Source organism: Zingiber officinale, chromosome 8B, assembly GCF_018446385.1.
Source record: "Zingiber officinale cultivar Zhangliang chromosome 8B, Zo_v1.1, whole genome shotgun sequence".
NCBI lineage: Eukaryota > Viridiplantae > Streptophyta > Magnoliopsida > Zingiberales > Zingiberaceae > Zingiber > Zingiber officinale.
Window position 1 is genome coordinate 36,613,960 of NC_056001.1, and position 10,859 is coordinate 36,624,818.

The window sequence follows — 10,859 nt, forward strand, 5'->3', positions numbered from 1 at the left end:
TAAATGCTTGATGGGGGTGGAATCAATTCCGACTACAGATTTTTGAAAATGTGTGCTTGTTAACATGTGTCAAAAAGATAATTCACTTGTCCTAACATCTTCGTCAATTCGTCCTTAGTTCAACACGGAGTAGATAAATAAAGGATGACTATTAATCATTAGTGTAAGTGATAAGACATGCGTTTAATTTCTTAATTTCAACTCTAAGATTTTATGTGATAACATTCAACGTCAAACCATCGCACCGCTCCATACACTATCGATCAAATCAAAATTTCAACTTACAAACACTTCAAAAAACGAAAAAAACACTCTTCACGTGGGTTGTGAATTAAGCATGCAAGTCCAATGGGTAATCGAGTAGGCCCATTTCAAGTCCAATAAACAATCAGGCCCGTAAATATAAAATATGCACAATACGCCTCCTAAAATTGTAAATATCAAGAAGAAGCCAAATCTTTTGTAGGTGGTGGGGGTGGCCACATCCCTAGCGTTTCTGCCGCGGGTGGAAGAAGCTCTTCAATCGTCATCCCCATTTCCACTCGTCTTCTGCCGATATGGTCTTGGTTTTGGCTCTCCGACTGCAATCTCCTCCACCCTTTGCCACCTCGATGAACAGCTCAGCTTGCTGGCGCTTCCCGGTTCTCGTCGGAGGGCCGTCGGTGGTCGGGCCCAGACCTGGTGTTCGGCTGTTCAAAAACGACGCCGGTCCCTCAGTACCTTCCAAAGGTCCCCCTTTTGACCTTCGATGCTTGTTGATTCTGGTAGTGTTGAATTAGAGTTGTTGTAATGGCTCGAAATGTCGGATTCATGAGTCTTGGAGGTTAGGGCAAAGAGTTGGTAATGGGCTTGAGGCTGTTTACTATAGCTTATGCTCGATTACCAGTGTCCACCTCTTTCGCAGTCTCAGTCTACATACTACAGACGGAAATCTAAGGATGTACTGCCACTGTAACTTAATATCTAAGTTTTTGTTTTATTTGCATCTATTCTGTGTTATGTGTTGTTAGCAATCTATATAGTTTTAGCTTTTTCCATACCACTGTGAAGTAATAGCTGCAATTTTATTGCATTCTGTCAATTTCTTGGATTTCTATTGCTGTCTTGGGAACTATTAATTCTCGGGAAAAAGGGTTTCAATACTTTAGTTGCTTCTCAAATGATTGCAGGACTAAGAGACCATTTCGGGAGATCAGCTTTCGGAATTTCCAAGAGATGTGCAGGTGCTTTGGCAATCTTTGCAGCAACTCACTTGGGGTTCTTCCATAGTACATTATCGGGTGGAAATGGAGTTAAATTCATTGCTCAAGCATCAGGAGGTGAAGCAGCATCTACATCTTATACATGGCCAGAGAAACAGGTCAGTACAACTATACCTGATCGCTTGTCTGTAGGCCCAGAGTCACACACAAACTGTTGCATAAAGCAAATAAAATTAAAAAATGTTTCTTGGGACATGATTGAGAATAATCAATTTATGATTTTACTCTATTTTAAGGTGTATATTTTTGCCATTACCAGATTGGAGTTGCTTAAACTTGTTTCTTTTTTTTAAAAAAATCTGAGATTAAAAGACCAAAAACAAATCCGAGATTATCAACATTTTACATTCATGTCTCAGACTCAGTTTGATGATGCTTTTCTTTAAATATAGTTGTTTTCCTTCTTCAACTAATTAATATGTTTATCATTCAGAGACCACGAATCTGCATTTTAGGTGGTGGATTTGGGGGACTATACACAGCTCTTAGGTTGGAATCTCTTGTCTGGGCAGATGACAAAAGACCTCAGGTAGGCTTTCAGTTACTAAGTTGTGATGCCTAATGTACTACCGGTGTCTTGATATGGTTACCTTTTTCTTTTATAACTTTTGTTTGTTTGAAGAAACCATACTACTATCCACATTTTAGATGCTAACTATATTGGTTTATCTCAGGACTTTAGACTGGGAAGTTTCTTACTTTTTTCTCGTGCTACATAATATAAGTTTTGACCTTTCAAATATCTGAAGAATTTGGCTATAGAAAAGCCACCTTATGAGAAAGATCATGAGAGGCTTAGAGAGTTGATTATGATGTGTTCATAACTGTGAAAGAATGGGTTGTCTTTTGGTGTTTTTTAATCCCTTAACCTGATGTTTCAGGTTGTGCTAGTAGACCAGTCTGATAGATTTGTTTTCAAGCCGATGCTGTATGAATTGCTATCGGGAGGTATAGATATTGTAGCTCAGATGAAATGATTCTTCTTTATATATATGACACCTAATTTGTGCATCGTTGTGATTCCTCCCTCGATTACTATCATATGACAGAAGTAGATGCATGGGAAGTAGCACCTTTATTTACAGATTTGCTGAAGAGTACCAGCATACAGTTCATCAAAGATAGAGTAAAGTTGTTGCATCCTTCTGATCATTTGAATCAATCTACCCCTGATCGCGGAAGCACATTAGGAGGAACTGTTCATCTTGAAAGTGGAGTTATGATCGAATATGATTGGTATATTAGATTCCTCTGCTATAAATCTCATTTATGGAAAGAAAAATACCATTTTGTTAATCTAAGATTATGCTAAATTAATTATTAGTCCCTTGCTGATCCTTGAAAAAATAACTGTCATCAACACTTATTCTAATCTCTAAGAAGCCTGATTTCATCTTTTAAACAGAAACATTCATTTCAATCTATCTCTTATACTAGTCTGGTGTTGTTGCCGGCATGACTGAATTATTAGTCCTTTGTTCTGTTTATCTCTTGCTGACCCAACATTTCCTTTCTACCGGGCAGCCAGGCTGGTCCTAGCTTTAGGAGCTGAATCTAAATTGGATGTTGTTCCTGGATCTGCTGAATATGCGTTGCCATTCTCAACCTTGGCAGATGCTCATGTAAGCTCCTGGAGGTTTTATGCATGTTACTTCATGTTACATATAGCATTCCAACTTTTTGGTTAATTTATCTATATGTAATATCAACTAGATTAAGGTAATGCTTTGTTCACTCAACAAAGAATAGGTTATACAATGAAGATTTTTTAACACTGTTTAAAGTTGCATTCACAAAAGTAGCAGTTCTTTCTTGGGCTGATGAGTAACTATAATTTCTGACTGGAAACAAAAAATTTCAAATCTTCAAGATGCAGATAAATTTCTAGATTTCTCTGCATCAGATATAGAATAACATCTTAATCAATTGACTTACTCTCCTGTTTGAGTGTTTGTCATTTCTTCTAATTTTTCTGCTTGTTATCTTAGACACCAGGAAAGCAAGGATCATGATGATGTTGTCAACAGAATAATCTTTTTACCATTCTTATGTCATTTGACATGATTATTGCAAGGTAAAACTTAAGCTGACCAAAAAACAAAATGGTACCAACTGCCAATTGGACAATCATCTTCCTGCTCAAGGACAGCCAAATCTGATTTGAAAGTGTTCATAACTATCTTTGTAGGGCCACTTGCTGTATTTATATTAGTGAGTCTTGGCTTCATCCTTGCTCTTATACTTGAAGTCTTGGTTCTCTTATTCTGTCTGACAGTGACACTTAAGTTGATATTTGACATCCTATTGAGTATTGATCACTGATGACAAATCATCCAAATCTGAGTAACATAGTTACATACAATAGATTTTTGTTCATGAATCCTGTTTTTTCTTTGTACATCCTGTATGTAACTTTTTTTCTTTCTGTGCTATAGAAAGTTGATGAACGCTTGAAGAGTTTGGAGAGGAACAGATTTGGAAAGGCTTGTTCTCCCATTTCCGTAGCTATTGTTGGTTGTGGCTACTCAGGAGTGGAGTTAGCTGCTACTATCTCAGAAAGATTAAAGGATAAAGGAATAGTTCAAGCAATTAATGTTGAACCAACCATCTGTCCTAATGCTCCTCCTGGAAATAGAGAAGTTGCACTAAGAGTAAGATTTCCGATCACCTCCTAAATTATTCATCTTTCACTTATTTTTTGGTAGTTCTCTGCATATTATATTTTTTGACTAGTTGAAGAGGCTTACTACTGTCAGTAGCTTTATCAAGCCTAAGATTTGTATTTGTTAAGTGTGGCTAGCTAGTAATGTGTGTGCAATCAAAATTACCTGAACATTTTTGTTTGTCTTATTATGTCCCCAGTCTATGCGGGTTAGCAGTAGTCATCGAATTCTCCTTTTGCTAACTTAAAGTCTCTCTCTTGGAAAGATTTTACCTTATGGTGAATATCATGAACTGCCCAGTTATTGGAGAATTGGACAACTTGCACAACATTGTGTTCTCGGTCTAGCTTGCCACATGTTTGAGATGAAAATGTTTCGATAAACCACAATCAATAGTACATAGATTTTCTCATCTGGGAGGAGTGGAGTCAATGTGAAGTGGGGTCAATTTACCATACAAAAAATCTGAAACTATGAATAATGAATAGAACGATAGCAAAATTATAATTTGAACTTTAGTCCAATTTTATTTTAGAATTAGGAACTATTTGTGCATCCATGTTTCGTATCAGCTCACAATATACTTTGGGTATTAATAAGCTCTTATGTGATATATTTAAAATCGATATTCCTAACTATATTATCGCTTAAAATGCCTGGTGCACTACTAGAGCCCATCAGATGAAAAGATAAATTTGAACCAAATAATATCATTTTTATTACATAAATTTGAAAACGTATTAGTTTCTTCCTCAGAGTGTAAAATGAGTTGTCGCTGACTAGAAGAGTGCCATTGTATTTGCGATTAATTGTAAATAAAACAAGTGTATTTGTATGTTACAGATTCTTCAATCTCGGAATGTCCAGCTTTTCTTGGGATATTTCGTAAGTTGCATAAAAGAGACTTCAAGTTCTGAAGATTTGACTAAGGTGACAGCATCCACAGAAGTAGGCAGTGGTGCTTCAACTGGCGGCGAGAAATTCATTTTAAACCTTCAACCTGCTCAAAGAGGCCTTGGAAGTCAAATTCTTGAAGCCGATTTGGTGTTGTGGACAGTAGGGTCTAAACCTCTCATTCCACAGCTGACATCGACTGATTATTACAGTGGAATCCCACTGAATGGAAAGGGACAAGCTGAGACCGATGAAACTCTCCGTGTAAGAGGGCATCCCAGAATATTTGCAATCGGAGATTCATCAGCTCTGAGAGATTCTTCTGGCAAAATACTTCCGGCCACCGCACAAGTACCTGCTACAATCTGTTTGACTCATCATCTGATAACCAATGATCTACACTAACTGTAAATTTTCTCAGGTTGCTTTTCAGCAAGCGGATTTTACTGGTTGGAATCTCTGGGCTGCCATTAATGGTCGACCTCTGTTACCATTTAGGTTTGTAACTAGTTCAGCTTTTATTTTCCGATGAATATAGCTCGCTCGCTTTCGACATAACCATGCACAGAATCGCATCTGCATGTAGTTTCCGTTATGTATAGCAAAAAGTGTGGAATATCATACATATACTTGGAGTTCAAAACCAATTCATACAATTCACACTTTTTCCCTTCCTTTTTAGGTTCCAAAACCTGGGTGAGATGATGACTTTGGGAATGAATGATGCTGCCATCTCACCTAGTTTCATTGACGGACTCACCTTGGATGGTCCTCTTGGTCATGCAGGTAAGCATCACTCTCGAATCTTCTCCTTCGTTTGCAGCATAATCAATAGTCGATGACGATTGAAGTCGCATTCTTCATGTCGGCTCTGCTAACATTGCAGCGAGGAAGATAGCGTACTTGATCCGAATGCCGACCGATGAGCACCGGTTAAAGGTTGGCGTGAGTTGGCTTGCCAAGACTGCCATTGATTCTATTGCCATGCTCCAGAGCAGCATTGCTAAAGCCATTACAGGCTTGTCGTAAACTGAACCATATATATATATATATATATATATATATATATTTTTTTGATAATTCAAGTGTTCAAGATTCACTCAATTAATCTGGGAGGTAAACAATCTTACCTTCCTCCTAGTTCACCTATTGGTCCGGTCTGGACGGCACGTGTTTTCGGAAAAAAAAATTCTTCTATTCTTTAGATTTTTAGTTTTTTGATGATTGTCTGTAAATTGCACTTATGATTTATCTCTTTTCATATCATTTAAAAAATGAGTTATGAGGAATGTTTAAAATTAACATAATTAATTTTTACTATAATAATTCACATACCAGGGAAAATTGAGATTTTTAGAATATTTTTTCTATTTAAAATCTGAATTTGATCTTCTTATTTCATCTCAGGAGTAGGTCATGTGGTAAAAGATGATTTCCTCACACTTAATGTCTCCATCAATTTATTCTTAAGTTAATACGAAAGAGATAAATTATAAATAATTATTAATTATTAGTATATGTAATCAAGATATGAAAAAACACATGCTCAATCTTAGTATTAGGTCGCAAATTGATTCATGTTTATTGTGCATGGTAAATTAAATTAGTTATTAAAACTATATCCAGTTGGAAAGTAATTAATAGTACTGTAATTCTTAGTTCTAAAATTATTATCTTTTATTTTTTTATTAAATATAATGTTTATAATTCATATTAAAATTTAACATCTACAATTGATATCGCTCAGCGGTTACAGGTAAATTTGTTTATTACAAGTTTAATATTTTTCCAAAATTAAAATAAAAAATAGAAGGCATTTCTACTATGTCACTGAATGTCTTACCTACTCTAGCGCCGATACCAAACTAATTAAAAGAGTATTTATTGCCAGCTTCTAGACTGTCTTTTTTTTTCTCTCAATTATTATTATTTTTTAAACTCCAAAAAAATGGAAAATAAATTAATAAAAGAAAAATAACCTTTTGTTTTATCATTTGTTCATATTAACCTTATGGATTATCCGATAATCTTAAAATAATAATATTATTAATTTGTTTTTTAAAAACAAAGGCTCATTATAAATTAAACCCTTTCCTCACTGAAACCCCGTCGAGCGTCGAGCCCTTCTTCTTCCAGCTATGGCCGCCGTCACTCCAGTCGAATCCCCCGACGAAATTGCCCTCGATGCTTTTCCATTCCTCCGCGTCTACAAGAGCGGCCGCGTCGAGCGTTTCCTCGGCACCGGCGTCGTTCCCGCCGGTGTCGACTCCGCCACCGGCGTCGTCTCCAAGGACGTTCTCGTCGATCCCGCCACCAACCTCTCCGCTCGCCTTTACCTCCCGGGCCACCCCCAGCCCGACCGCGCGCTCCCTGTCCTCGTCTACTTTCATGGCGGCGGCTTCGTCATCGAGAGCGCCGCCTCGCCTACCTACCACAACTACCTCAACGCCCTCGTCGCCGCTGCGGGCGTGGTCGCCGTGTCCGTCGAGTACCGCCGTGCGCCCGAGTGCCCACTGCCGGCCGCGTACGATGACTGCTTCGCGGCGCTGCGGTGGGTCGCGTCGCGGCCGGCGGAGGAGCCGTGGCTGGCGGAGGGGCGGGCGGATCTGGGGCGGCTGTTCCTGGCCGGCGACAGCGCCGGGGCCAACATCGTCCACCACGCAGCGCTGCGCGCGGCGGCGGAGGGGCTGGGGCGGGATGAAGCGGCGATCGAGGGTTTGCTGCTGATTCACCCTTTCTTTTGGGGATCGGAGCCGATCGGGTCGGAATCTAGGGCTTCGGCGGACAGAGAGATGATAGATAAACTGTGGCAGGTGGCGTCTCCAGGGACCGACGGGGCGGACGATCCGCTAATCAACCCGGCGGCGAAGGGGGCGGCCAGCCTGGTGGCGCTTCCAGGCCGCCGGGTGGTAGTGGCGGTGGCAGAGAAGGACATGCTGAAGGACAGGGGGCGGGCGTACCACGAACTGCTGAGGCAGAGCGGCTGGAAGGGGGAAGCGCGGCTGGAGGAGGCAGAAGGCCCGGACGCCTCCCATGTCTTCCACCTCATCAACCCCGCCTGCGATATTTCGGCGAACATGTTGAAGACCGTCGCCGCCTTTCTCAACTCCGGCGAGTAGAGGAAACAGGTATCCGTAGCTTTAAGATTCGCACAGAACTCAGATCCGTTGCTTTGAGAGCCGTAAAAGAACCTAGATTTCATGCTTTTAATCTTTTAATTAAGGAGTGCAATATCTATTTTAATCTCCCCGAAACAGATTTCAATAAATTTACATTTATAATATTATTATTATTATTAATTGCTCGTTGAGATAATTAATATTATTATTAATTTAGTTTCAGAATGATTTTTTCCTGAAAGAAACAAAAAAAATTACGAATGGTTCAGGATCTGATCAAAGTCATTTGCTGTTATTAATTTGACTTTGTTGGTTAATTGTACGAATGACGTTTGCTTTTATTTAATTTTTAAAAGTATTCCCGTGTAACACATTTTAATGATTTTTTTCGCTTGGTAATCGTCGCGCTGCTGACCATGATAGGGACATGGCGTGGACTAGTTTTCGAAATTTGCATTTAAATAGTTTGAAATATCTTTGTGGTTATCGAAGTAATTATTTAATGATATTTCATAAAAAGGCCCTGAAAAAATGGATAATTAATGCCAGCACATCGAGCTTATAATATTGTATTGTGTTATTATTGGGGCTCCTAAATTGCAGGCTCCGTTAAAAAAAACAAAAAACTGTTTTCAACAACTCTTTTTTAATGATCCACCCATTTTTTCTCAAAAAAAAAAAAAAAAAAAAAAACATTATCATATTATAAACGCCATTTTACTATTTTTTAAAAATTGAAAAAAACTTAATTAAAAGAAGAGTTCCTTGGATTTTACATGTCTCTCTATTATTAAAAAAATTAATTTTTTTTATGGGTCTCATAGTTTTTATTATATATGTTTTTATCTGTCCTTTATATTTTATATTATATATAATTAAATTTATATAAAATTTAAATTCACAAATTAGTAACCTAAAATAACATTAATAATTTTCTCAACACTCATCTCTCTTTTTTAAATATTTTTATTTTTTAAAACATAAATAAAATAACATTTAATAAAAAAAAAAAAAAACAAACGAACGAACGAACATCTCTATCACGGAGCCGCTTCTTCAAGAAAAGAAAAGAGAAAACGAAGGAGAGGGAACGCCTTCATTCCATCCACGTTACAATGGGAGTTTTAAGCGGATGCTCTTAGGACACCTCTAGTAGGAGCTACGAAAATGTTTGTTTTTTTGGGTCCATACAATACCACCACGTTAGTGCTCGCACTATTTTTTTTTTATAAAAAAAAATCATTATCAAATTATAAACACTTATTAAAATTTTAAAATTATTTGAATAAAAAAAAGGAGCAACACTATTGTGTAAATAAATTTGGCAATTTAGCATAGGGTGCACCCTGGTATTAATCAAAGAGCATATTCAATTTATTAGTCTTCCCATTTTAACCCTCAATATCATGTTTTATTAAGTTGTTGGATCTGATATGATTCCATATCAGACCCAATGTGAAGGTTTTTGTCGATTCTTCTTTATTATATTTTAACACATTTGAGAAATTAAATTAAATAATAGATAACATATTTAAACTTCTTGTAACTTTAAAATCCACAAGAACTTTAAATTCATCAATGTATTTAATTTAGTCAAAACTCATTGATCGATCTAGAGACTTAAGATTAAACCTATTTCAGGTCTTGTGGATTTCTAAGATTGTAAGGAGTCCACAGGACCTGAAATGGACAATCTCCAAAGATTGGACCCATTTCAGAACTTGTGGATTTTAATTTTTAACATCTCCATAGATATTAAAAATTTATCAAAAAAAATCAGCTAAACCCTAACCCCCTAGGCTTGATGTGAATGTTTTATGATTTAGTTGATTTTTTTGATAAAATTTTAACACCTCTGACAAAGAAGAAAATGCAATAGACGACACCGTTGGACTCCTTGTAACCTCATAAATCCATAGAACCTGAATTGGTTGCAATCTGAGGTCTCTTGGTCGATTAATGGATTTTGACCAAAACTCACTAATGGACCTAGATAAGTCCAATTGAGTGCATTTCAGGTCCTGTGGATTTATGAGGTAGCAAGGAGTCTAATGATGTCATCCATTGCATATTTTGACTTCTCTGGAGTGTTGATTTGTTAAGATGTTAGAGGGGGTGAATAGTATTCGTTGCTTTTTTGGAAATCATGAGAAGACGCAGCGGAAATGATCAAAGTAATAGAAAAGCGAAAGCTATCACAAGTGATTTTACTTGATCCGGAGCCTTCGACAACTTCTACTCCAAAGCCCGCGCTCACTGAGTGCTTTCATTGGGCAATCGCTATAATCATGAAGGTAATTATAGAATTTTAAGTACAATTGTAGAAATTAAATTATACCGATAATACAACTTGGAAAACTTGAGCATAGATTGTCGGAGTAGTTTTTTGGTATCCTGAAGATCTTTTTGAAGCAGTGCGTGAGTATGAAGTTTGTAGCAATTGTTGTTTTGAAGCTGCTAGCTGAAGCCTCCTTTTATAGCCCCGTTTGGATGCCTGGAGCCCATCCCGGGTGCTAGGACAATGCTGACGTGGTGAGCTCTCGTCGAAACTTCATCCCCGAAGTTCATCCACCTTCGGGTGCCAGGACTTTCTCTGAGCGCTTGTACAGTTGACGTGGACCGGCGAGTAGTCACGTACCAACTCAGCTTCTGGATGAACTTTTTTAGTTCGAGCACTTGGACCAACTCCGAGTGCCCAAACGACCCAGGTGCCTGGCTAGGCTCCCGTCTAGGCGAAACTAGTTCAGGCTCCCAGATCAACTTTAGGCACCCAGAGACCGGGCGCCCAGACACCTCTTTTTCACCCTTGTCTTTCCTATAAAAAATAGTTAGTCCAGACAACCATAATATGTTTATCCTGCAAAACAAAGTTAGCACAATAAGATAGTTGTATTAATTAGATTCTGTCTCCTCGAGATCAT

The 10,859-nt window shown here is 38.0% G+C and overlaps 2 protein-coding genes across 2 annotated transcripts; both read left to right on the forward strand.

The window, feature by feature from the left end:
- The first annotated feature begins 447 nt into the window (after window positions 1–447).
- LOC122016738 (alternative NAD(P)H-ubiquinone oxidoreductase C1, chloroplastic/mitochondrial-like) lies at window positions 448–6,012 on the forward strand. Its single transcript, XM_042574129.1, has 11 exons — window positions 448–729; window positions 1,170–1,360; window positions 1,696–1,791; window positions 2,144–2,210; window positions 2,312–2,498; window positions 2,791–2,884; window positions 3,698–3,913; window positions 4,769–5,170; window positions 5,241–5,317; window positions 5,502–5,605; window positions 5,706–6,012. The coding sequence occupies exons 1-11, from the start codon at window positions 558–560 to the stop codon at window positions 5,846–5,848; spliced, it is 1,749 nt and encodes a 582-aa protein (XP_042430063.1). The 5' UTR covers window positions 448–557; the 3' UTR covers window positions 5,849–6,012.
- An 899-nt stretch (window positions 6,013–6,911) lies between these two features.
- LOC122017475 (tuliposide A-converting enzyme 1, chloroplastic-like) lies at window positions 6,912–8,118 on the forward strand. Its single transcript, XM_042575101.1, has one exon. The coding sequence runs from the start codon at window positions 6,958–6,960 to the stop codon at window positions 7,936–7,938; it is 981 nt and encodes a 326-aa protein (XP_042431035.1). The 5' UTR covers window positions 6,912–6,957; the 3' UTR covers window positions 7,939–8,118.
- Window positions 8,119–10,859: the final 2,741 nt, after the last annotated feature.

What these genes read in the sequence shown, in the direction of transcription:
- LOC122017475 (XM_042575101.1), top strand. Translation starts at nt 6,958, where the DNA reads ATGGCCGCCGTCACTCCAGTCGAATCCCCCGACGAAATTGCCCTCGAT.
- LOC122016738 (XM_042574129.1), top strand. Translation starts at nt 558, where the DNA reads ATGGTCTTGGTTTTGGCTCTCCGACTGCAATCTCCTCCACCCTTTGCC. An exon ending in CAGATGACAAAAGACCTCAG is followed by an intron (nt 1,792 to 2,143) that starts GTAGGCTTTCAG and finishes CTGATGTTTCAG; the next exon opens with GTTGTGCTAGTAGACCAGTC. An exon ending in CGACCTCTGTTACCATTTAG is followed by an intron (nt 5,318 to 5,501) that starts GTTTGTAACTAG and finishes CTTCCTTTTTAG; the next exon opens with GTTCCAAAACCTGGGTGAGA.